General features: G+C 36.5%; 1 protein-coding gene across 3 annotated transcripts in view; it reads right to left on the reverse strand.

The window, feature by feature from the left end:
- Positions 1–27,725, reverse strand: part of BCAM (basal cell adhesion molecule (Lutheran blood group)) — a 500,114-nt gene that overhangs the window by 141,031 nt on the left and 331,358 nt on the right. For all 3 annotated transcript variants that reach the window (XM_044080674.1, XM_044080675.1, XM_044080676.1), the window contains one exon: positions 21,462–21,535. In XM_044080674.1, the coding sequence (XP_043936609.1) occupies positions 21,462–21,535 (74 nt within the window). The remainder of the gene's footprint in view (positions 1–21,461; positions 21,536–27,725) is intronic.

Raw genomic sequence — 27,725 nt, forward strand, 5'->3', positions numbered from 1 at the left:
AGGAAATGTATATGAGTTTTTGTAATTACTGCAACAGCACAGTGTTCTGTAACCGTTATGTGGAGACTCCGAGGGAGATGGAGAAATAAAAAAAAAATTCTTATTAATTAAATTTATTGCAGAAGAACAAAACCTACATCTCTCAAAGCTGTCTGCAGGATTTATCCAATCCAGGAAGCCAGTAGGATGATAAGTGATGGAGTCTTTTCCATTGACCCATATAAAAATGAAGGCAGGTGTGCAGAGCTTCGAGGACCCTTGCAGCTGACACAGTAAGACAATACAGTCCTCTGTGAACGGCATCAGTTTCATTCAGCACATCCACATTTAACTGCTGTAATCACCCTTATAACAATGCTGGTTTGTATTACCTTCCATGCTTACCCAAGCTTGTGATTGCATAACATGCACTGCAGGGAGGCTCATTCTCTCAAATGGACTCCTTGGATAAGAAATTCAATACAGTCTTTCTCTTATCCTGCCAGACATCTGCTGGGAATATAACTCGGAGGGAAATGGCGTCCAACATTGGGGTGCTCAGTCAGCTCAGCACACACAACTTTATACCAGTGTGACAGTTATGAATTAGCCAGCATATGTCCTAGGCAGATGACTATCATTGTGTCTGTATCACTTTCCCCTGATATTAACCCGATTGGGTTATAGAAGTCTAGTCACTGATAGAAAAATTGTTAGCAGTACTGCACTGAGTGACTTTGACAGTTAAACATGAACTATTTAACAACCTCCACATTTCTTGCAGTTTTTGCTAAAAACAGTGTAAATCACCAGCGTTTTGACTAATCTCAGTGTGTATTTCTGCTGAAGTTCCTGTCCTGTCCAGATTTCATACCTGCACCTTTGAAGGATTAAATTACTTTGAGCCAATCACTTGTGTCTGTAGTTTGGAGAACTAGTGTTTTGACTTTAATAATTCTCAGCCAATATCATTAAGAAATTTTATTACCTGGCATATTGTGTAAACAAATTAGGCAGAGGCTAATTCCAGTGGTGAAGAGAAGAACTGAGGCAAATGTAAGCATTTTGTTTAAGCTGTATCAGGAGCTAATTCACATCAGGGTCTACAAGCACATAAGGAATGAATAAGTGATATGGTGCTGAAGCCTTATTTTAATGAGCGATGCATTAAATGAAAAGAGTCAGTTAGACCTCTGGGGCCAGATGACACCCTGCAACTAGGGGACCTGAGGTTGTGGAGCTTTGTTTATATTTTTCACTGCACTACTTGGTGAGTTTTTTTCACAGCTGTACAACTACATCTTGTTTAATTCACAGTTTCTGTCACAGATGAACATTTCCAATGCAGCTCACTGACAGCCTCCATATCCTTTATGTACTAAGGCTGCCCTGGAATCAGTCTCCATATCCCTTATGTACTAAGGCTCCCTTGGAATCATTTTCCACATCCCTTGTGTATTAAGGCTCTCTTGGAGTCGGCCATGGTGGTTCAGCGATTAGCATTACCTACTCACAGGAAGGGATTCCCTGGTTCAATTCATAGCTAGAGCACCTTCTGTGTGGAGTCTGCATCTCCTCTCTGCAGTCAAATGAGTTTAAGACATGCAGTAGGTGTGTGTGTGTGTGCCTTCTGTAAAGGTTTGGTGCCAGGCTGGCAACTCGACACTATAAAAAGTCCACTGCAATCAATCTGCGGATCGGTGATCTGCTGTGGGCAACCCCTAATGGGAGAAGCCAAAAGACTAAGGCTCTCTTGGAATCAGTCTCCATATCCCTTATGTACTAAGGCTGCTCTGGAATCTGTCTCCATATCCCTTATGCACTAAGGCTGCCCTAGAATCAGTCTCCATATCCCTTATGTACTAAGGCTCCCTTGGAATCATTTTCCACATCCCTTGTCTATTAAGGCTCTGTTGGAGTCAGCCATGGTGGTACAGCGATTAGCATTATCTACTCACAGCAAGAAGTTCCTTGGTTCAATTCTTGGCTGGAGCACCTTCTATGTGGAGTCTGCATGTCCTCCCTGTTGTCAAATGAATTTAAGACATGCAGTAGGTGCATGCGTATGTGCCTTCTGTAAAGGTTTGGTGCTGGGCTGGCAACTCGACACCATAAAAAGTCCACTGCTAATCAATCTGCGGATCGGTAATCTGCTGTGGTGACACCTAATGGGAGTAGCCAAAAGACTAAGGCTTTCTTGGAATCAGTCTCCATATCCCTTGTGTACAAAGGCTCTCTTGGAATCAGTCTCTGTATCCCTTACATACTAAGGCCCCCTTGGAATCATCAGTCTCCATATCCCTTATGTACTAAGGCTCTCTTGGATTTCACTATTGCACTCACCTCATACCTTACATCAGGTAAGATGAGGCAGAAGCAGTTTGTGTAAAAGTTACCAGTAGTTGGGTGAAGTTTTGGTTTTAAAGCAGACCATGACTTTTGGAACCAAGCAACCTGCCTTGTAAGAAACTAAGCTCTGAATATACCAGGTTGATTTTGTTTTGAGGGAAATTCACAAGAATTGTTGAAAAATCATAAACTTTTATGTATAAAATCCAGTGTTTTTAATTCTGCAATATTTTAAAGTTATAAGATATTTAAAATGTCACAGACTGTAAAGCATATTCTGGGGTGTACTGCTCTGTGCGGTACCACATGCTGCTGTACACAGTACCACATCTAAGTCTGGAGTATCTGCAGTGGATTGCAGTACAAATTTTATGCAACTTTTACTCCTGGCTCTGCTTTTGTAGCCAAAAGACAAATTTAGTGATATATTGTTTAAACATCTAAGTTCTAAGAAAAAAAGCTGTAGGCTTTTCACAGGAAATCACAAAATTCCCAAGAGGCCTCAAAGTGAAAAGGAATGCAAGGTTATTTTTCTAATTTGTGCACATTACTGCTATGGTCCTAACTTGTCAGTTGTCAAGGATTTTTTTTCTACTACCCTGTTATTTTGTGGCAATTTTACTATGCACTTCTTCTACCAGCCCTTTGCCCTTTCACCTCCTCCCCCTAACAGATTCCAGTTCTCCTCATGGTTTGTCAGTCAGTCTTCTTGATATAGCACCTCTGATTTTCTTTCACTGCAACATAATCTTCTGGCATGTTAAATTACGTTCATTGGAACAAATGGTGTCTTACTAGTTACACCACATATTACGTTGTAGCAGATGGCACAGAGGATTAAGGCTATCAGCTGTTAACAAACTACTTTCTGTGGTATGGGGTTTGATTCCTTCAGCCTTCTCTACTGCATGACTTTGGGGAAATTGGGAATCCAGGCTAGAGTCTTTATTGGTCTTCAGGACTGCTTATCTAATAATTACCTATGAATGTTCACTGCTCAGCCAGCAGCTGGGTCCAGACCAATAACACTTCCTGTAACTCTACTGGAGTAAGACCCAGTCACAGGTAAAATGTGCAGTAACCCTCTAAAAGTGGTAACAATAGCATAGCATGCCTCCTGCTTTGCTTTAGATAACAAGGCAGAATTATTCAGCTTGGTTAATCCAGCTAACAAATAAAAAAGCAGTGAGAATTAACTTGGACGATAAAATGATGAGCAATGAAATGTTTCTCCTGTCCTCTCGACTGATTTCCCATGTTCATTACCAACAATGGCAATAAAACAAATACAGCCCAGACAGGAAGTGTATGAGGAGTAGAGATAAGAACAGCGTTTGTGTAAAGAACAGATGGCTATTATTCAGGTAAGAGGCAGCTATCCTCTTGGCTGTTCACTGGATCAACCCTGGATAAATATCAAAATGCATACTGTTCCTTTCTCTCAACTTTCCTGTTCTAGCTGTTAGAATCTGAGAAATGTATTTATTTTTATTTACTTATTTAACATTTGTTTACCGGGAAAGTCTGACTTGGAACAAAGCCAATTTCCAGCGGAGGCCCAGGGAAAACCACTCCAGATGCATGTCTTTGAAACATGGGAGGAAACCAGAGCACCTGGAGAAAACCAACATGACACGCAGACTCTGCACAGAAGGCACTCCAGCCAAGAATCAAACCAGTGGACCTCTTGCTATCACTGCACCACTGTGCTGTTCAAATAAAGTTCATAAGGCAGACACTGGCATTTAGTTACATCACTGCTGTTTTTTATCAGTATAGATCTGCTGGCATCTACTTATTTAACTATGTAAAAAGGGCACTCACACCCATAGCCATACTCAAAACATGTGGACACACTCAAGGACACATACACACAGACACTCACAGACATGAAGCGCACACACACACACACACACACACACACACACACACACACACACACACACACACACAATCTGTTTAAAGTAGTTCAGTGTCCTACAAGCAGAGTGAATGCACTAACAATTTATATGTGCACAGTCAATGGAATTCCAGCTTCTGCATAATTGCAATTTGCTGATATAAACAGATGGACATCTGTGTGTGTGTGTGTGTGTGGGGGGGGGGGTGGTGAACATGCATGCGTGTGTCAACACTTGAAGTACAAAGATAATTTCACTATCTTTTATCGGTGCATTTGTGAAGAACATAGAACATGTAACTTACTATACCTAGATGTAAAAATGTTGAGATAAAGTGCTACTGCGTAAATAATGCTGACATTTGGTGTCTTCTAGTGTTCACACATTTAAACTGTGATTACACCACTTGCCTTCACCTTTATTGTCTAGTTGTAGTACTCAAGGTTAAATGCAGCGCAGTCCACACCTTAAGCACTAATTTTGTCTTAAGTAGCTGGTCTTGTGAGAAAACTAAAGTATTAGGAGCTTAATGAGTACTTGTAGACTGATATGGTTACTGTTTGATACCAACATTAGTGACCTCAAGTAGTTCTTGCAGTTTAACATTTTTGTGTATTTTTTTAAATGAAATAATTACTTTAAAGGATGGACCTGGTATATACACAGAAATCAATTGTCACTAGTTCTTGAACAAATTATCATAAACAGAAAAGTTTGAAACGTTAATTATTAGTTAACTAACTAATTAATTAATTCTAAGGATAGTTGACCAGACACAGCAATCCATTTGCAGTGATGACCTAATTAGAAGTAAACAAAATTGGAAATGCATTCTAACTGGTATTTGTATGAAAAAAGAAGAGCAATTCATATTGATGACAGAGACCCTTAAGAGATAACTCTCGTGATAATCAGGTTAATATAAATAAAAAGGAATAGTAAATAAATGAAACATGCATTTTTATGTATAGTATGTGGACTTGGATAGAATTGCATTATGGCAATTGTATAAAACAATGTTCATCATCATCTGTAAATGAAGACGTTGCCTACATGTATGACACAATGATAAGAAATAGCTAAAATGATTAAGTTAGACTCAGTTGTAATGTAAACTACATTTTTGTTTCATAATCTTTATTTGTGGTATAAAGGATCAAATACAAAATCTCATTTAGGTATTCTTAAACAAAAGAAAACTGTTCTGGATTTCCGAATTGTGTATTGCAAAGAAATGGCTATGGGGTTAGTAGTAAATGAAGCGAACAAAAATCATCACAATTAAGTCTCTACCTATTTTCTCACACATCTGAAAAATGTCATAAATTAATTGCTTATCTTCTAAGCTGCCCACACTGTGTGTCGTGTGTTAAGTACATTCTGTTATGGGATGATAACCTCTCCAGGATTAGTTTCTCTGTTTTGCATTCCATGGTTGTAGAGATAGGCTTCTGCAATCCTGAGACAGATAAACTGTATAACGGAAGAACGAATGAATGAAAATAGGTTCTTCTTCCCCAGAGTAAATGCTAAAACTGTATCGTAAGTTTATAGGTTAAAGTGCCAGGCTTACATACACATCAGACTTTGAGAATCTTGAGTCCCATTATTGTATATTATTTTTTTTATAACTTGAAGACTTGTCAAAATTGTTTGTAAAGACAGAGCAATGACTTTAAAACTTACCGTGAGTAATAGTCATTCAGGCTTTGTGAGTCATTCTATTTGTTGTTTATTTTGATCAGATGACTATAAGATTTTGTACCGTCTCAATCTGCTGTATTTTCAAAGTGTAAGTTTTCAAGCAGAATCCACTTAGACATGGCTTAGTATTGTTAAGCACAGGTGTCCTGAGGATTATGGACAGTAAGAACAGTTCCTGAAGTCTTTTCTGAGTAACCCATGTTTTCTAGTCAATCTGTTATCTTAATTATTTACCTCTGTATTTTTTCTAGCTGTGTTGATTACTGACCAAATCAGTGAGGTATATTAAATGGAGGACAGTGACTTCCGACTATCTACTGGATATGTTCTTAGAGTATTAGATGTGCTACATTATATGCTTTTTTTCTGGCATCAGCAGTGGCATAGTGACTAAAATCTAAGTTTCAATGATTACTCTTCAGTATTTGATTTCTCGGTCCATATTTAGTGAGTTGTCATTGATTCTGTATAGAAAATGTATGTATATCTGTTTTACTAACTCGGATGATACTTGTATAAGTGATTACTTTAACCCATCACATTTTTGCAACCTTTGTGGGGCTATAGCATTTTATAATTTTCTTTTCTTTGGTATACATCCATGGCATAAATGAACACATAAAGCATAGATGATAAAAATAAAGAAACAAATACATAAAATAATGCAACCCAACGATAATATGTACAACAAAGTATTTACGACTATATATCAGTGTATTGAGTGACTGCTTAGCAGAATAGATTATGCTGAGTGAATATTTATATAATAATGTCAAGAATTTTGATCCAGTACTCCAGAAGAGAAGTAGTGGTTTCTGTTATGTAGTGTAATTTTATGGCCCTTGATAAATTTAGTGTCCGTTTCCTTAAAAACCCTGTCCAGGATAAGTTGTTTTCTATCAAGCCAGTTTTGGATGGCATAGAGTTCAACCAGCATGAATAATGATACTAATATATAAACAGTAGGGTAGGAAGAACAGGAACGCTCCTAGAAAAACATGTTTCATGATAATCCAAAGTTTTAACCTGGCATTGACTGAGCTGCAAATTTGACAGGAATATTTGTAACTACATAGAGGATGTAATAGGTCTGTGTAGTTAGTTACATGCAGTGCATGGGAACATTTTGTGATGTTCAGTCACCTACATATTTTACAAATGACAGTTCTTTACATTTAATAGAGTCAGAAAGAAACAAGATTGGTTCCATCAAGGGTCTTCAGTAATTCATCTTGATGCTTCAGTATGTTTCAACAGGTAAATATTTGCTCTAGTCTGCAATATTCTTTGTCTCAGCAAATTATCTACTATTCGGCTATGTAAATATTAATGTTTAGCTGAATGAGATTATATTTAATACTCCAATGAGGCATGGATATATTACTGTGGTAGTCTGTAGTATACCTGCCCACACAACTACTTTAGTCCTGTGATGAATACAAGAAAAAAAAAACTGTGAAATGTAAGATATGTACTGCATTTTTGAATCCTCATGAAGAAATTATTCTGTAAATTTTGGGACAAAATATTGAAACATCAAGTTAAGAAGCTACATTGTCCAGATTAAATGCAGTATAATAGCTGTAAAACCAAGACAGGAACCAGTCCAAGATTCACACAATACTGTTTATTAAGCACTTTCATCTCATAAATGGAAACTTCATCAGAATGAATTAAGATTCAAGCAACCCAGCTTATATACTAGTCTTATGAGGGAAATAATATCCACAGGTTCAGCAACTCTTTACATTTCACAGTGACAGTCTCTCCTCCAAGCCTGATACCCCACCTTCCCACTAAACAAGGTTGGATGGATGGATCTGTACAAGTTAGTATAATAAAAGTTGTGAAATGTTTTACTTCATGCATTCAGCATGGTAATTATTTTGTTGGTCCTATCCTTCCCCCATAGCTGGCCTTAGGCATAGGCCAACTAGGCGGCCACCTAGGGTGCGGGTCTAGCGGGGACACTTTTCCAGTATTTATTTGGTGTAGGTAGACCAGGATGGGGGCACCAGGTAGTGTGGTGGGGGACGCCGTGGATCCTTTTTGCCTAGGGCACCAGTTGACCTAGGGCCGCTCCTGCCTTCTCCCATGGTCATGGCCCACTGTGACTGTATATAGGCCACCACAAAATGTGCCCCACTCAATGATTATCTGATACTGATACATGATTTAGACCATCCAGGCATGATACAGCTTATTAGAAAAATGGGAAAATTCACCCTCAGCTGATACAAAAGAGATCCTTGGCATACCTCTCAAGTGCCCCTGGTTCGCAAGGATATCCCTGATTTTGGCACAAAATTTTGACTGCCCCTCTGTGACATTTTAAAAAAAAGATGGCAGACTATAGTATATAAATAAGAGCAGTCTTTACATGTGCAAATTCCTTGTACTTTAAATACATGAGGGTTCAACTTCTAGTCTGTCAGTTTAGTAAATCAGTAGTTTCAACATTTTAAGTTTAACCGTGATATGAAGATTTTGTCACTAATTATTAAAGAATTCAAAGAAATTAATCTTACCACTGTAGTTTTTCCCTTATCTGAGCCATCACTAAATACAAAGCCCCCTTTTGTATGTATAAATCCAAGCATGTCACTCAGTAGAACATCCCCAGAGATTTATAACCATGACAAGTAAAAGTCTTAAATAAAAACACTTGCTGGTATGCGATTGGTACAATTGACTGCACAGCTCGAACAGAGAATATAAATGAAGATGCTATCCACACAAATGGCTCAAAAGGAAGATTTATTTAAAATCCACACAACAAAGTTAAAATCCGGTTAAGCGCTTTCATCTGTGATACAGACTTCATCAGTACCAGATGAACTACTTCCACACCATCATTTAAATACAATTTTTGGCGCCACAAAACGCAAAAGAAAAAAACGTTAAAGAGACATTGGCTTAATAGATTCATAAACAAATTATGCTTTGCTGCAACACTCTATGTAATCTACGGTACTCTAATGTTTGTGAATTAATATACTTCAATAATAACAATCTTAGAATACTATAAAATACTATAAAATATTGAATATAAATTGATAAATTAATAAAAATGTTACTCTATCTAATATGAAACAAAAACTATGTCATAATGAGGAATGGCTTAATACTAATAAATTCATTGATGCCAGGTGATCTGATGGCATATGTCAATATCTGCCATTTGCTCTCTTTCATAGCTAATAGTGCTTTCCAATTTCCCCCATAGGCCATTGTTTCAACCTGATCTATTATCGCAAATTTAAAAAAGTGTGAATCATCATGCATGTAAATATGTTTATAAAGTGCATTATTTTTATCTTTAACTTTAATCTTGTAAGCATGCTCATAAATTCGTTTCCTGAAGTGCCTCTCTGTCTTACCTATATAAAATGCACTGCAGGCATTACACGTAGCAATGTATACAACTTGTTTGGTACTGCAATTGCCTGCTTTGCATTTAACTAAAGTCTTATTGACGTCTCCTAACTTAATACTATCCACCTCATTGATGCCATAACATTGTTTGCAAGATCCACATCTTTTTGTTCCCAACACTTTCTTTGTAGTATGTGTAGCATTAGAATTAGAAGCTTTCTCTAATAATTTTTTAATATTGGGTGCGGTCTTATATACAAAACAAGGATGTCTACCTAAAATCGAAGCCGTGTCATCATTTACCGTAATCAAATTCCAATGCTGTCTTAATATATTTCTAATATATTGTGTATATGGTGTGTACATCAACACACAAACACGATTACTAAAAACATCTGTCATATGTAGCTCCTTTGATTTATTATTATTTCTAGTATCCATTAATGGCTTACCCAATAAGGGTAAATATTTATTGCCCCATTCTTTTTTAACGTAATTTGCTGCATATGACAATAGGGCTGAGGGGTAGCCTCGCTTCCTAAACATATTACTTATTTGATCAGTTTTCAGTATTCATAACTTCCCTAGTTGATGACATGTGGGCTGCCCTAATACATTGCCCCTTAAAGACATTTTTAAAAACATGAGGGGGATGGTAACTATTAAATTCTATGTAATCATTTGAGAAAGTTTTCTTCCTATATATTTGAGATGTGAACCCCCTATCCGAATGACTAATATAAGTGTCTAAATAAGCAGTACCACTCTCACTGATGTTGTGAGTGAATTTAAAAAAATAAGTGGTGCCATTGATGTATTCTATGAAGGAGTTAATCATCTCCTTGGGACCCTTCCATAAGATAAACAAATCATCCAGATATCGTGTGTAGTATGCTATATTTGGATAAAATTTGCTTTTAAAGAGAAATTCCGTTTCCCATTCTAACATGACGATGTTGGCAAAAACGGGAGCACATGAGGCTCCCATGGCCACACCTCTGGTTTGTCTGAAATATTCACCTTGGAAGTAAATATAATTATGGTCCAAAACTAGTCCCATAATGTCTGTAATTAGACAAATATGGTCCCAATCCATATTGGAAACCTTTCTCAAACCGTTACTGAAATACTCCAATCCAATATCCTTGGGGATGCATGAAAATAAGTCCACTACGTCTATAGTGATAAATATAAGTTCTTTATTCCAAATATCTGGCATAAGCTGACTCAAAAAAGTTCATGAATCTTTGATCATATGTGTAATATTATCATAACCCGGCTTAACCCATCTATCTATGGCCACTACCAAAGGATATGTTTTTGATCTTGTTCCTGAAACAATAGGTCTAAATGGAGGTTGTGTAATACACTTGTGTACTTTAAGAATGCCTATGATGGTAGTCAGAATCGGATATTCAACTTTTAAATATTGATAAATGTCACTAATAATTCTATGATCAATAAAATATTCTTCTAATGACAGGTTGATTCTTTTATACCCTATATTGATCTTATTTAATGATACTACTACATAATTGCCTGATGAATACAAAATATTGTACATTTCATTAATATAATCAAATGTATTAAATATCACTATTCCGCCCCCTTTATCGGGTTTCATTAATCTGATGTCCTTGTTACTAATAAATTGATTGAGACATTGACGTTCACCCTCAGTCAAATTATCTCTAATGTCATACTTACAAATATCTTTTATCTTGATATTTTTATTGAATTCATATATATCTTGACACACCATTTTCTCAAAATTGACTACCTGATTATTGGATATAGGAATAAATGTGCTTTTCCTTTTAAGTTCATACTGGGCTATCGACCCATGTATATTATTTTGTTGTCTAAATTGCATGGCAAAATTGAGTCTCCTGCAAAAAAGTTTTATTTCCTTAATGGTATTCACTAATTGGAAACTCATAGTTGGAATAAATTTCATTCCTTTACTAAATAACGTGAAAAACTCATGTGATATTCATATCAGTATAATTGAAAACATTAAATTCATTAAAAGAGTGAATGATAGTTTCAGATTGTATTTTACTATTACTGTCTTCATATTCTATGTATTGAAAATTGTCATGACAATCATTAGCGGTAGCATAAATAGAAATATTGGATATTGCAATTGTTAAGGCTTGATTAGTTGACAATCTCTCTTCATTCGCTGTATCAATTAATGTTTTGCAGCCGGATAAAATCTGCCCCCTGAAAATTAGTATCCTTGTCAATTTGTCTACCTCTGTTCCTATAATGTCTTACTATGCCGGTCGCAGATCTATCCTGTGGCCAAATGTAGGCCCTATTATCATGGTATTGCTCAACATCCCGCTGTATTTTTCTACTTTTCCTAGTATATATTCCTTTAGCCTTCTGTTCAGTATTATTAAACTGCTTGTCATAAAAATATTTCCACTGTATAAAAGATCTATCATTCACTATGTCCTGGTTCAATTTTTCAACTTCACGGACCAATACAGACAATTTTTCATCATTCAACTTAATAAGCATATTCATATAATCAAATCCAAAATTGTCAAACAATGTATTAAATTCGTTGATAGTACCTATATTGTACTCCAGACCCATCGGTAATTTGAAAAATCTAAGGCCTTTAGGTACTATTTGCAATGAAATACATTTGGCTAAATATGCATTATCAATCTTGACATTCGTAATAGTTAATAATTTCTTTCCCAACATGTTAATAGAATCTTTGATAGATCCCTTTTGAAGACCATAATGTCTCCCTTCCTCTTGGCTGTAATATTGTACATCATTCTTGCCAAACTCATATTCGTCCCTCAAAAAAATGTCAAGACAATCATTGTCATGTTGACTAAATGCCCTACTTGGGCCATTAAACATATGACCATTAATTTTATTAATGTTAGTATTATTATTGTTTCCAAAAGGACTAGAAACAATTTTATTAGCCACAGTACCTTTTGGTTGATCAATTCATGTCCCAGTAGCAGCAGAATAAGTTTTGATAGCATTAGGTCGTTTGGGTCTTGCTCCCAAACGTTCCGCTTCATTTCGTACATGAAATAAACTGAAATCAAAAGTAAATTCATTCTCCAACACTTGGCTCATATTAGCTTTCCTGTAATTCATGGTAGGTATGTCCTGCAAAGAAAAAACTTCACCATCAGTATGGCACGCTTGTCCATTGGGAATGTCTATCTGCGTGCTAATGTCAATGCCGGTCGGGATGGGCGTACGCTTAACTGAAGAAGTGCGCTCTCATCCTGCCCCTCTAATGGCTTAGGAGATGTCAACGTCCATCCCACTAGCTCAATAAGCCTAGAAACCTCGGACTTGAGAGATAATACTTCTGTCTGTAATTTACTAAATGATGGTGTGGAAGTGGTTCATCTGGTAATGATGAAGTCTGTATCACAGATGAAAGCGCTTAACCAGATTTTAACTTTGTTGTGTGGATTTTAAATAAATCATCCTTTTGAGCTATTCATGTGGATTGCATCTTCACTTATATTCTCTGTTCGAGCTGTGCAGTCAATTGTACCAATCGCATACCAGCAAGTGTTTTTATTTTTTGGTTCTTGTGTCGTTTGGGTTTTTAGTATCATTGTTTGGCTGGTATGGAAGACAACAAGAAACAGTCACAAGCTTTATTGAGCAGGGAAGAATTTATTAAAAAAAATGTCAGTGTCAAATGTCAATTGTCAAATGTCAAAAAAATGTCAATCTAGGTCTTGGGATATGCAAGTCTATTTTTTTGGCCATTCAATCTCCATATCATGGGACTTTTTCATGCATGTCCAAACCTTTCAAATGGTTTCCACACCTATGCACATACATGCACATATATGCACGCACACCCCTTCACAGTTTATATAGGACCAACAGATGAAGTCCCCAAGGGGTCCCCACTTCATCTGGAATGTTCTTGTTTTTCCATTAGTCTATGGGGTTAGCACGTGTGTTCACAGAGCAATTGTGGAGAAGAATCAGGTTTGTCAAGGAAATCATCACTTTATAACAAATACCTCAAGACACCTAATTTGAACTTCTAGATGTCCATCTTGCCCTAAACAAATTTATGTACCACTCCATAGCTAGATATTGCACATACAATATGTCCCCTTCTGAACATGACAGCTATCTTCAACCCTTAGCTGAAATCCTCATTTAACCAATACCTTTCTACTGGGGGATTCAATTATCGATCAATAAACTGGTTGACCTGCATTGTCGGTGTTCAGCATGCCCAACACTTCCTTAACATTACAGATGCTAACTCCTTTGTACAAACAGCTAACCATCCTATTAGAAACTGCTGACTTCTCCTACTAATAACCCAATGTTACGGAATTCTGAAACGCAAACATTCTTCATTTACTTGATTACTTAAATAAATTCCTCAGCAAACTACTTCTAATGGCTGTCATTGTTGCTAAAACCACTACCTATGTCTCTGACTTGTAATCCCACCTACATAACACAGTCCCTGTCCAGATCAATTACAATCAGATGTGAAAAAACAACCATTACTGTGGAATACCCATAGAAATAACTTACTTATAAGATAAAGAAATTAACGTTTATAAAAATCTCACTCTACCTACTTTAAGAGCACACTAACTAGTAAAAAGCTTAAGGGACAATTTGGAAGCTCAAAACTGAATATGAACTTAAAAATAGCCACTAATACAAAAAATGATGTATCTTTAACTATGTCAGGATTCTTTAGATGTACATAAATTTTTATTTATTTTATTTTTTTTTTTATTTTATTTAAACTTTGTTTTTAAATTGTACTAATAAAAACAAATGACATGTTAACAGAAATTGTTTTCCCTAGAAAAAAGTAAGCATTTTCACCACAGCTCTACTGATTTAGAGTACAATAATGTCTAACAACTCAGTTTGCACAGTAGCGGTCATCACTCTGGACATCTAAACAGTTTCACTTCAACAAATAATCTGAAATGTAAACATGCAAACTTCTTTCACAGAATAATTAACCCTAAGCAGGACCATCTATTGTTAAATTTACTTACCTCAAAAAATGTTGTTAATCACAACATTCATCACAAAAATATAGCAGAATTTCATTGATGTATACCTTGTGTTACATTTTGTCTTTTTTCAGTAATTTAGTATTTTTCAGTTTTTGCAAGTTTATGTAAATTATTTTAAACACAATACACGATAACAAGGTATGAGGACAGCGTAAGGGTAAACTGCGTTCTACATAAATATATTTAAATATTTGGGGTAATAATGGGGATATATGCATATGTATACATGCACTTCTGCAGTTTCTGTGAGCTCTCTCTGCAACACAGCAAAAATCTGAGACAGTGTGAAATAAAAAGATCACACAATTTTTATAGCACAGTCTGCTTGCTGTCCAAGTGTTCATGTTGGTTTGCACTGGGTAGATTGTATCTTTCCATGTTCAAATGATATGCTGTTAGATGAACTGACAATGCTCTAAATTACTGAAAACATGAACATTGGCAAACCACCAAAGAAAATTACATACAAAATACCCAATACAAGGGACTAACGAATAAAAGCTTTAACTTGTATATCTGTCACATTTACAGTTACAGTAGTCACAAACAACCATTTGTTTATGACTGGGTGTAACTGGAAATGTGTATATGAATGGCTGTGATAACATTATGTACTGCTTTAGCAAGGAAGAATGATTGTCTTTCTGAAATATAATCATATTTTAAATAAAAAGTTGAATTCATGAGTTTGTCTTACTGGGTATTTTGTCTTTACTATTTTCTTTCACAGTCTCCTACATTTCCTCACCATATGCATGTATCTGAGAGTGCATGTAGGGCCTCAACCTAAATAGTTCCTTGCCTTATGCCTGTTGTGTATAAGAGTAGGCCTTGGCTCCCCAAAGAATGTGCATATCATAAAGCAGGTATTAGAAAAATGTATTATTGCTTATTGCATGATAAAACAAAGTTAGTAACACTATCCACATTCTGGGGAATTAACTCTCTTGTTTTGGATGTTTTTTCATGAAACACAAATAATTTTAGTACGCTAATTGATTAAACAGTGCCAGGGGTGGCTCTTCATTCATATCACTCACCCCTCTCTCTCTTAGTCTACTTCTCTCTCTAACGCTCTGTCTCTTTCTCTTATGGTACCATTTCATCATGTTAACATGGTATAGTTTGTTTCTCCTCCTGCCTAACAACTTTTTGTAGTTAATACCCATCTCTTTTCTCACAGGATTGAAGAAACTCCCCCATTCTACCTGCACCTTACTCTATCAAGCAGGAAGAAGCAACACCAGCCTTCACCCAAATATGTATTCCTGGGTTCTAACTGTGCCATATCAGACCTTTATTTGCTGCTGTACATTTGCCAGGTGTTCTTGTGTTAACCCCCATGATATTCATAAGTTTGTTTCTGAAATTTAACAGATTATCCAAAGCAGACTCCTTACGGGAATCACTTTTTCCCTCCCAACTGTCACGCACTGAATCAAGGAGCATCTCATAACATGACTACAGAATAGTTCAAATGTTGAAAAACAAAGCAATCTTGGGACATCTCTCTCTCTCGCTATGCAAAGAAGGATGGAGCAGGTACTTGTACTACTCCTGCTTAAACTACTCTGATTTCATGAGTAGGTAAACAATCCACCAGACCACTTCCTCATGGATCATAAGGATTAGTCTTTAACTGCTTTACCCCACAACACTTCTACAAACAGGGCAGCAGGTCTGACAGGACATTAGAACCTCTGTCAATATCTCTCCAGGAAAGTCCAACCTACTAAACGTTTGTAATGGAACATTTGCTAATTTTTGTGCTTCGAAACAAGACATAGCCACTGCCTCAGGGTGCCTAGTAGCATATTCTCCCACAACCAAGCAATACATACCTCTTACCTCCCTGGATTCCTTCCCACCATGGGATAAAGCCCAGATAACTTGAGGTCCATTAGCAATTTGGGTACTAGAGGACCATGACAGGATGATGGTGTTGAGTAGCTTATGTCAGCTCTTTTGTCCTAAGGGAAGGTTGGGAGGGGCATGTGGTTGGGCACAAAAACTACAAGTGAGGCAGGGCATGGTATTAGCTGAGATGCATGTGGATGATGCATCAAAATGCCGATCACAAGCCAACCCTTTGGACAATACACGCATGTGGAAGAGACAGAGTAAGGGCTTTAGGGAAAATGGTCTTGTCAACAGTGTAGCAGTTCTCTAGGATGCCTCAGTGGTTCCAAAAATTGTTTAAAGAAGTCCAGGCAAGGATAGCTGGGTTCTGTATAGACACAATGGATGAGAAGAGACACTGGGAACAGCTGATAATCAAATGTTGGAAAAAGCAAACTAAAAATAAAGTGGGAATAAATATACACTTCTTACCTGTTGTACTTTCACTACTATTAGACCCTACTATGTCCATAGATACCTTTTGAAATGTTTCTTCAAAAAGAGAGAAAAGCAATAAAACATCCTTGGTTTATGTACTGCATTGTTAACCTCCTGGCTCTGTTCCCATGCCTTGTTGTGCTCCCTCATGTTCTTTCCAATGTTTGACCAACAGAAAGTTTGCATAAGCAGCATCCTGGTGCACTTTGTACCAACATGGCCTGAAACTAGAATAGCATATTCTTTGGCTTGAATTGCCAGACTGCTAACACCGGGACTACCAGCTGCTGTACCACTTACCCCAATACCCCCCTTCCCTTATAAGGAGATCACTCTCTTCAGAATAACCCATTATCCTAGTTTAAAGACTTGTCCTGCCCTTAAGAATCAGCAGCATGTTTATCAACTTCCATCAAACCCTCCAGGATGGACTCTGAAAGTTGTGCCCGTCTCAGCCATTCCTTTGTGATCCTAACAGTTGTGTCTCAAATTCAGGTTTGCCTCTGCTATGCCACTTTTCCCTTGAGCGGAGTCCCTTCTAAGGAAGTCTAGTAACTTTGATCAGCCGTGGCTCAGTTATAAGTTTGTGGGTGCTGTTTAGCTCTTACCTTGAAGAAACCACAGAACTACCATTTGTTAGAGATTGAGCCACTGGCTATATTTCCTTCTGCTGACTTCCTCACATGTGTCCTTTCATCATTGCACATATACTGATCCACCATAATTATTTCCTACTGATGCACCTTCTAGGATTTAATCATTATTTTATATGCTACTTGGACACCCCCTTCCTCCCGACCCCACCTCCACAAGTCCAACATTAGTGCTTGTTTCTAAGTTTCAGTAACAGGGGAGTGATATTTGTTTACTGGCACAATGGATGTATTGAGTACATGTACATTATTGGTAGGTATTCTGAATTCAGTATTGCAAAGTTTCAACATTTTGATATTCTGGGATTTTCAATTCAGTAGTGTGACTTTGTGACTTTCAGTATACCATTATACAATAAGTTGCCAAGTACTTAATGCACCTCCCTCCTTCTGTAGATTTATATAATGTGTGTGTGTATACAATAAATATATATATGGTTTACTATCAAAATCCCGAATGCAGATTCACTGCAGATGGTCGATTGCTGTGTTGCTGACCATCGACAGTTCATATCAGCAAATGCCACTGTGCATTCACTGATATGAACTCTATCTATGGGCTAGAGATCACGGTACAGTCTGGAATGGGACACTGATCCCTTTCCTCACTGTAGTGCGATTACCTCTGAGTTGCAATATATAGTTAGCAGGGGGGGGTGGGGGGTGCAGGGGCGATGTGAAGTGCAGGAGTTCAACATAATCTGAGCTCCTATGTGGACATCATGTTTTACATTCGTTGAAGTTGTCGAATCTGCTGAATTCGTTCAGCAGATTCGACATTTTGACTAAGTGAAATCTGTTCTGAACAGATTTTGTAACAACATTCGAGATTTTGATAGCATATATATATATATATATATATATATATATATATATATATATATATATATATATGTATATATATAGTAGTGCTATAGAATCCTGAAGACCAAAATCCTGAAAGCCCAAATACTGAAAACTCAAAATCCTGAAAACACACAGGATACCAACACTTACTATATTCCAGCACAAGTACATACAGAAACAAATAAAACACAAACCATATTAGTCTTCTCCAAATATAAAAAGGGAGGGAAGCCCCCTGCACCCCCCACACTTCAGTACAGTGCACTAAGTGCAATCTCAGAGTTGTTATATTTAAGTAGCAGGGGGTGTGGGGGGCCCAGCCCCCCACATGAGAGTGCAGGGGGGCTTTCCCCCTTGCGTATAGTTGAAGGATAATATGTTTCTGCATGTACTTGTGCTGGAATATAGTAAGTGTTGGTATCCTGTGTGTTTTCAGGATTTTGAGTTTTCAGGATTTTGGGATTTCAGGATTCTGTAGCGCTCCCCTATTGCTCAAAATCACGTTTACTCAAAACGTAAACGGTCACGCACACTTTCGTGAAAGTGAATTTCTACTGAAAATGCACACGAAAGAGAAACAAACAAAAAAAAAACATAAAAAACAAAAATTAACAGTCATCATGTTTATGCAGGGCGGCAAGCCCCCTACACCCCCTACTTTTATATTCTCACTCCAAGATCACACTACAGTGGGGAAAAGTGAATATTCCCTTACCCCACTGTACTGTGATCTAAGCAACAGCCCCCATGGCTCAGTTGCCGTTTTTTTTATTTACTTCTCTTTCACGAAAGTGCATTTTTGGTAGAAATGCACTTTCACGAAAGTGTGCTCGGCCGTTTACCTTTCGAGTAAACGTGATTTCGAGCAACAGTATGGATCTAAAATGTATATATATTTTATATATATATATATATATATATATATATATATATATATATATATATATATATATATATATACATATACACACACACATACATACACAGTTCAGCCTTCTTACAAATGGCAAATGAGCATTACTGTCTTGGTTGCAATTCATTTGTTAAACTAGTCGGTGGACTTGTCCAGTCGTCCAGAGACTATTTTCAGCCATTAACTGGTCCCAGCAGTTTCATGATATCAAACTAAAAGACAAGTTGCAAATAAATCGATTACAAAGGTTGCAGCCAAATGATTTCAAAAACTAATGAAAAAAATACAAACACACTAACTGGCAAAACAAGTAATATGACTTTCATAACAGTGCATAAAATGGAACTTGTAAAACAGAATATTTTCTACAGAACCATTTCAGACTGATGAACACCTTTGCATGAAATATTTCAGTTTTATGACAACTGCTGTATAAATTGCAATTAAAGTTAAGTTACAGCATACAAGGAAAGAGTGTGTACTTAGTGTTGAATAGACAAGGTGCATACAAAGCATGCATATAATAAGAAATATTCTGAATAAAACACTGCACATTGTAGGTTCATAGGTAAATACCAATTTAGCTGTCGTTTTGGGACATTTTAAGCCTAGCTAATTTCCCGTTTTGTGCTCAAATTAACCAGTCCCATTAAGTTAGAGATTGGCCTTACCCATCCCTTGGTCGATAATTATATATTACCCCTAATGAGAATAACTTGAATCATACCATAGATAATTTGAGGGGGTCCATGCATGGGTTAAAGCATTTAGGAGCTGCCTCTGTCCATTAGTAGTACGGGGTCAGTCTTGTGGAAAATCTTCTGTTTTCCATTCTTAGATCCAAATTGTGCCTGAATATGGACAGGAATTATGTTTGTTTTATGTGCATGGGTAGTCTGTTCCAGAGCAGCGGCATCCTCTGCAAGATGTACCTGTCCCTTCAAACCATTCTGTTGTTGGTGCAGAAAAGGTTTAGATCGCCAGTCTGACTACTAAAACATAATCACTACAAAATTTGTAATCAGAAATGTACATACATATTTAAAAGTAAGAAAAAAATCATAAATAAACAGAGAAAATAACTATTTACAAGAGTTTCCATCAAGCTAGTCATTCCTGTTGTTGCATGTCTGCTCAATTCCATAATTATTTTGTTTTTGCTTGTCAAGCAGATATTCAAATGTGCCATTTGACTTGCTGATGTGCAGTAATTTCATCAGTACTGGGTCAGAGGATGCCTTGTATTGCAGGCACAGGTTATCTCTTAGCAGTCTCCATATTGGCACAGATACTATCATATGATTATTTTTTTCTGTGCAGACACATTGCATTAAGCTCACCTTAATGTAAAATTCATGACCCCAGTCCCTGAGACAAAAATGTGCATGGACTACATCAGCAACTTTTTAGACTTATAAGACAATGTTTTAAGATGGTTACAGGTATCACAAACTGCTTACAGTATAGAATAAAATGTATATTGTTAAATGTACATTTGAGCATTGATATTAAAGAATTTCAAGCAGTTTCAAGAATTCCTTTATGACAAAGTTACTATTTTTCACTAAGACTTTACAAAACAAATGTATAGCATGCACTGCTGCAAGTAAAGTAATCAAGCATTATAACAGTATTTCTTCTGAAGGGGTAGTTATAATGCTGAGACGTATTTTAAATCTAAACTGTGGTTTGACATTCAGTTTGGAAGGCTATATTACAAGAAGGGATGCACGCATTATGCGTGTGGGGGATATATGTGTGGGTAGTTTTTGTAGCTCTTGAAATAATTCTAGAATTATGCATTCGTACAGTTTTTACAGTTATGAACAGCAACACTGCATGTTCAGTTGTTGTTGTTGTTTGTCTTTCGGCTTTTTCCCAGTAAGGAGTCGCCACAGCGGAACTCCGGTCTGCTAATGATTGGCAGTAGATTTTTATGAAACGCTAAGGTGCCAGCTCAACACCCAACCTTCAACGAAGGCACACCCATTTACGTACACATGTCTTTTGAATGCTACCCAACCGCGGGGAGGACATGCAAACTCCACACAGAAGGCACTCCCAAGCCAAGCCGAGAATCGAACGGGAGAACATTGCAAGTCAGTATTGTAGGAAAATCTCTGGAAATGGATGTTTCTGGGTTCTGAGGGCATTTTGCAAATGTTTACATTGAGCCAAAGACACATACAAGTCCTAAGAAGTACAATATAAAATACTGTCTGTAACATGCTACTTGCAGTATCCAACCATTTACTTTACACTTTCACTATAGCTCTGGTCCAGGCCAGACTGATGTTGCCTTCCTCAACATTATACAACGTAACCAGTGTCCACTTACCTCTAGGGGTGTAGCATGTGCTGTCACAACTAGGTCCTCTTTCTTATTTGTTATTTCCAGCTTGTCAGGAACAGCTGAAAGAATGTAAGAAGAATGAGAAAGCAAATTATAATCTTATCAGAATGTTTTGCAGCTCTCATCATTGTAAAGCAGGATAACAGCTAATGTAGTTTTGTTGTGTTATTCCGGCAAATGTCAGTTCAAATCACAGGCTGCGGTAAAGAACAAATAAAATCAGAGCTGCCAACTAGTGCCTAGGCTTGTCCATCATTGAGCAAGATAATCTTAGCTTTGATGAAGACCTGGGTCATCAGAGTACCAGGCCAATTGAAAAGGCTAAATACACTGGAAGACACCTGGAATGGCAGTTACTCTTTCAATTACCTCTAGGGGAGATCAGACCCATGGGTCACAGTTGCATGGTCCAGATTCTAGAGTATGAGAGCAGAGCTGTTTGCACAAGAGCATATCACTGCCCTCTTTCATATTAAACATTTCAAATAATTACTCCTTGAAGTCATCACCCAAAGATCTCGGCCTACATTACTGCCACAGACAGCCTCACTAGTCCTCTGTAGTTTTGCCTCAGCCTCCATTACTATTACAATGTCCTTTCGGAGGTGTCCAAATCAGCTACTCACAAAGGTATCTTACATGGCTCAACATGTTTGTAAGCTTTAGTGGGGATATATACATCTTCAAAAGATGGGCTTAGCTAAAATACAGTTACTTGCAACATGTAAACAATGATTCAACCAAGTTCTGGGAACAAAATCCCTTTTTAACATTTTTAAACTAAAAAAATTAATATATACGGAAAAGTACACAATGCTGAAAAATGAAAACTAGTTCACATAGTTAATAAGTGAAGCTATGTACTATACAATAAAGGATTTTCAAACAACTAGAAATAAAAAATGAGGAACAAACCAGAAAAATACAGATAATTTGAGCAGTAGGCAAAATTATGAAAGTGGTACTTTTCTCAAGATGTATGAGTTTCCCGTTGCAACATGAGTTGCTAAATGGGTCTCAGCCTGTTCATAGCAACTAGGTCCTGTTATCCTAAGACAGGCACTGCTAGATTAATGTGATCCAGTTCCTGTTATCCTAAGACAGACCCTGTTAGATTAATGTGATCCAGTTCCTGTTATCCTAAGACAGACCCTGTTAGATTAAAGTGATCCAGTTCCTGTTATCCTGAGACAGACCCTGTTAGATTAATGTGATCCAGTTCCTGTTATCCTAAGACAGACCCTGTTAGATTAATGTGATCCAGTTCTACATGTGGATTGCAAGAAAGGTTGACAGTAAGTAACACTGTGGATATAACCTATACACATTTTTGATCTGATTGCTGATTAACTGCATCTCCAGACCGAACCTGAAAATGGTAGAGTAGGATCAATGCTGTTCCTTGGCCCATAAATAATTGTATTAATTTTATTTCTATTTTTTTTTCCTTTGTTGACTGGATAAGTTTTACTAAGCTAGTGGCTAATCTCTTTTCTAGGGGAAATTTGGCCAAGAATGCTTTTGAAATGTAAGACTATGTAAGTCATGGGGAAAACTAAAGACATTTTTTTTGAAAATATAAAAGAAATGGATAAAATAACTGTGGATATGATTAAATATGGATATTATAAGAAAAGTAAAAAACTACGTTACAAGAATAGATCATTTGTTATATGGAATGAAAGAATGAATGAAATTATGTTTAATGGTAAATGGACTTTAACAACAATATTAAACAAAATCAGATGGTGATTATGGAAAACTTATTACGGGTCTAATAGTGATGAAAATTTTGTATGATTGTAAAGGAAATTATGAATATATGTAAATAGATTTGTATATCTATATATTTGTACATTTCTAAATATCCCCACATCTATCACTCAGCTTGACACATTAGTGGTCTTTGAAACAGCATTAAAAACCTACTTTTTAAACATTCCAAATTGTACCTGTGAAATACAGTGTAAACCTACCCCCCCCTTATCTTCAATAATGTAAGGTACTCAGATCTATCTGATATCTCATCTGCAAGCAGTATGACACACTTCTCTGAATTCACTATTTTATAATATGTATTAAATCATACTAGGGTCATTGATTACTCTGATATGGATGGAATAAATGTAAATAAGTTTTTATGTAATTAGAATGTTTATATGTTAGCAGCCCTTTGCATAACTTGATCTTTGCACTGTTTCTTTTTTCATGTTCTCTTATATATTAATAACTGTCTTATATCTTATAACAGTGTCTCTTTTTGTACTGTTTCTGCACTGTTTGCTTTGTATATTAATAACTGTGTAACATTTTATAACTGTGGAGCTTTTCTCCTCGGGCCTCCATTGAAAATGGGTTCCTGACCCAGTGGACTTTCCTGGTCAACTAATGTTAATAAATAAATAAATACATTTGAAAATATGTAAATAACACTTCTTTCTGTATATAAATAAAGGACCCTACACTTTCTGCTAGGTGCCATGGGACCTTTTACATCCATCTGAGCTACCAACAACTCAAGCAGATATAACCTTGGTTTAATGTCTCAGCTGAGGGAAGACACAGTCAGGAGTATGGCACCCTCCTTATGCTGCACTGCAGTATCAAAAGTTGATCTACCAGGTGTGAGAATAGAGCCCATAGCCCTTTGCACCAAAGTCATGTCTGCTACCTGAAGCTGCTAGTATGTTTGAATGTGTGGGTGTAAAAGGGATGCTGGCAAAAGTGTGTTTTACTTCTCTAAATTATTGAGCAGACAACCTTGAAACCTTGTAATCATTATGGTACTCAGACCAGTATGAAAAGAACCTGGGTTAGGAAGGTTGACTTATGATTCTCTTTAGGTATTACGTGCTAGATAATTAGAGGGTCTGCCTTGATTTTTACAGCTATAAAACATTTCTTATGCTAAACATGTTTTCTTAAGTAAAACAGAGCTACACCTTCAGAAAAATGTAAAGAAATTGTCTGCAAGATGCAGAGTAAAGGAGATCAAACTATTCAAGCTGCAATTAGCCAAAATTATGAACTTCAAAGCCAGCTATAATACTGAGACTGACAATATGGGCTAAAGTCTTGAACATTATCAGCTGTAAGATTGAACAAAAATATGTACAGTGCCATTTTGAGAGTAAATAATCCAAATATAATCTGAGAGACTACAATACAACAAACAAGTTCTACATAGCTCTTAAACGTGAGTGTCTATTAGATGAGCCAGCAGCTAACTGGACCTTTTCTTTCTACATCTGCTGATCTGAATTAAGAAAACTTTTGATATTGCCCTAAAGATGTTGAGAGCACAGTCTAATTTTCTGCAGGTTAATGCCTGCTTTCCCATCTAAGCCATTGTGTATGTTGCAGGTTATATAGGAAACTGCACTTTTTGATGTTCTACTCAGTCAACCTTTCTAGCTCATTTTGTCTCATTTCACTCATTCTGCCACTTAAAATACAAGCCATCCATCCTCAACCCCTGTTTCCTATTTTCCACATGGAGTTGGGGTGTTATTTCAGGAGTGACAATCATCTCGAGCCAAGATACAAGCATTTATCAAGAAATATATACCAAAGCTATAATTAAAAATAATTAGTAAGAATGATTCACATTTAAATATATGTTTGTTTTATCAGACCTTTGAAACAAACAAGTGCTTCATTATCTGAAGTAATGCTCAGACCCATTTAGCATATCCTATTTGTTTTTTGTTTCCTCATAGTTTTCTTATTTACCTTATTTCTGCAGTCCATCATCATCAATGCACATTAACATTTAATACCTGTTTTGTTACATGCTGTAGATGAGTTTCATGAATATTTTGACTTACACAGGAGGCCTGAAAGACAGCATTCCATTTGATACTTAATGACCGCTATACAATGAAGTAACATTTTTAACACAGTTTTCTTTCATTATGCAAACACAACCCTCCCTTTAGAGCTGTTTGAGATTTAGAAACACTAAAATGAGTGCTTTTGGGTTGGTTCTGTCTGCATAGGAGTTGTTTGAGATTTAGAAACAGTAAAATGAGTGCTTCTGGGCTGGTTCTGTCTGTATAGGTTACGGGACCACAGCCCAAATATAGTTACTGTAGTGTTCTGAGTGAAACAATGCCCCTTCCATGCTGCTGATGTATTATTTAGCATGAAGAGCAGAGGCAAAATTACCAAATAAGTGCAAAAAAATAAAATAATCACTCTTCTGTATGTTAGTAAATTGCTACTGACAGTGAAGTTCCTTGTGTTGCAGGTAAACCTGCTGAAAAACAGAAAAATGTCAGCAGCGGAACCATAGAAACACTGTTTTTATTGTAGATAAAGCGCTTTCATCAGTGTACTCCACCAACTTCATCAGACAAATGATATAACATGTAGTTGCAGTTTAAATACTTTCAAACTGCCATATCAATTACACAATTAAAACCATTTTTTTTTTAAATTAAAGAGATATTACCAGAAAACACCTTGCAACAAAGAACGCCAAAGTGGGAATAAAAATTACATGACTAGTACTGTAACATAGTTAAATATAACTGAGTTCTTTACGTTAGCAGAACATTGCAAAGTCTTTATCATAAATAGAAACAGAAAAATATATGGTTAAAACCAGTCGACCAGTATGACAACAGTATTACCTAGTCAGTTTTTGTCCCCTCCCTGTATACCTATTTGTGTCCTAAAATTCTTCGTCTAAAAACTTTGATGTGAACCAACACCAAAACCATATATTTGGCGCTAATCCACTATACTTACGTTTAAATGAAATAAGTTGGAAGTTCATAGGCGTTTTTAAAGCCCAAACCCAATACTTTAAAAAGACTTGTACCATATATTGTGGTTCTAATCATGTACCAGAAAATACACTAAAAAATACAAAGTGTATAATGTAAGTTGTGCTATCAATGTAGTTGTATTAATAATGTTTTTATATATACCAAGCCATAGATAGAATAGCCTTATCTATTCAAAGCCTTAAGTTTAAGAAGGCATTTAATAGAAACATAATCATTAAGCTCTGGGGGCACATGAGCCGAGGTATGTACCTGCCATCTCAACTGACATTCCTCCAGTCTGAGTTCCCAAGGCCCACCCCTAATATTGTGTTCTACCTGTTGTAGTACCACAAACTGAACTTGATGGTTGGGGTGTTCTATGATGTGTCTCACCAAGGCGTTGGTAGTGTTCTTCTTCCCAGTACAGTAGGTATGTTCATATACCCTTTGTTTGATTTTTCTCTCCATTTTCCCAATATAGTATGCATCACAGGAGACACGAGTTGTGCATAGACAAGTTGCTTTCAATAGATAAGGCTATTCTAACTATGGCTTGGTATATATAATAACATTATTAATACAACTACATTGATAGCACAACTTACATTATACACTTTGTATTTTTAGTGTATTTTCTGGTACATGATTAAAACCACAATATATGGTTATAAGTCTTTTAAGAGTATTTGGGCTTTAACAACGCCTGTGAACTTCCAACTTATTTAATTTAAACGTAAGTATAGTGGATTAGCGCCAAATATGCGATTTTGGTGTTGGTTCGCATCAAAGTTTTTGGACGAAGAATTTTAGGATACAAATAGGTATACAGGGAGGGGACAAAAACTGACTTGGTAATACTGTTGTCATACTGGTCGACTGGTTTTAACCATATACTTTTCTGTTTTTAACTATATATTTTTCTGTTTCTATTTATGATAAAGACTTTGCAATATTCTGCTAATGTATAGAACTCAGTTATATTTAACTATGTTACAGTACTAGTAATGTAATTTTTATTCCCACTTTGGTGTTCTTTGTTGCAATGTGTTTTCTGGGAATATCTCTTTAATTTTTAAAAAAATGGTTTTAATTGTGTAATTGATATGGCAGTTTGAAAGTATTTAAACTGCAACTACAGTTTATGTCATTTGTCTGATGAAGTTGGTGGAGTACACCGACAAAAGCGCTTACTTTATCTACAATAAAAACAGTGTTGCTGTGGTTCCGCTGCTGCTGTTTTTCTGTTTTTCAACTGTTTTGGTTTCACAATTTGAGGAGTTTGCAGGTAAACCTGCTATCACAAACACACACATGACCACACCCTTACACAATGATATTGCAGAGCTTCCACTAGTGGGACCTCCCACAGCAACAAATTCCCTATTTAGCATAATATACTAATATCTCTTGCTCCATCATCATGTCTAAGAGCTGGATAATTGTATTAAGCACAACATGGAAATGTTACTGAAGAAGG

The sequence above is a fragment of the Protopterus annectens genome, chromosome 8.part0 (genome assembly GCF_019279795.1).
Source record: "Protopterus annectens isolate FY-2018-M chromosome 8.part0, PAN1.0, whole genome shotgun sequence".
Classification (NCBI taxonomy): Eukaryota; Metazoa; Chordata; order Ceratodontiformes; family Protopteridae; genus Protopterus; species Protopterus annectens.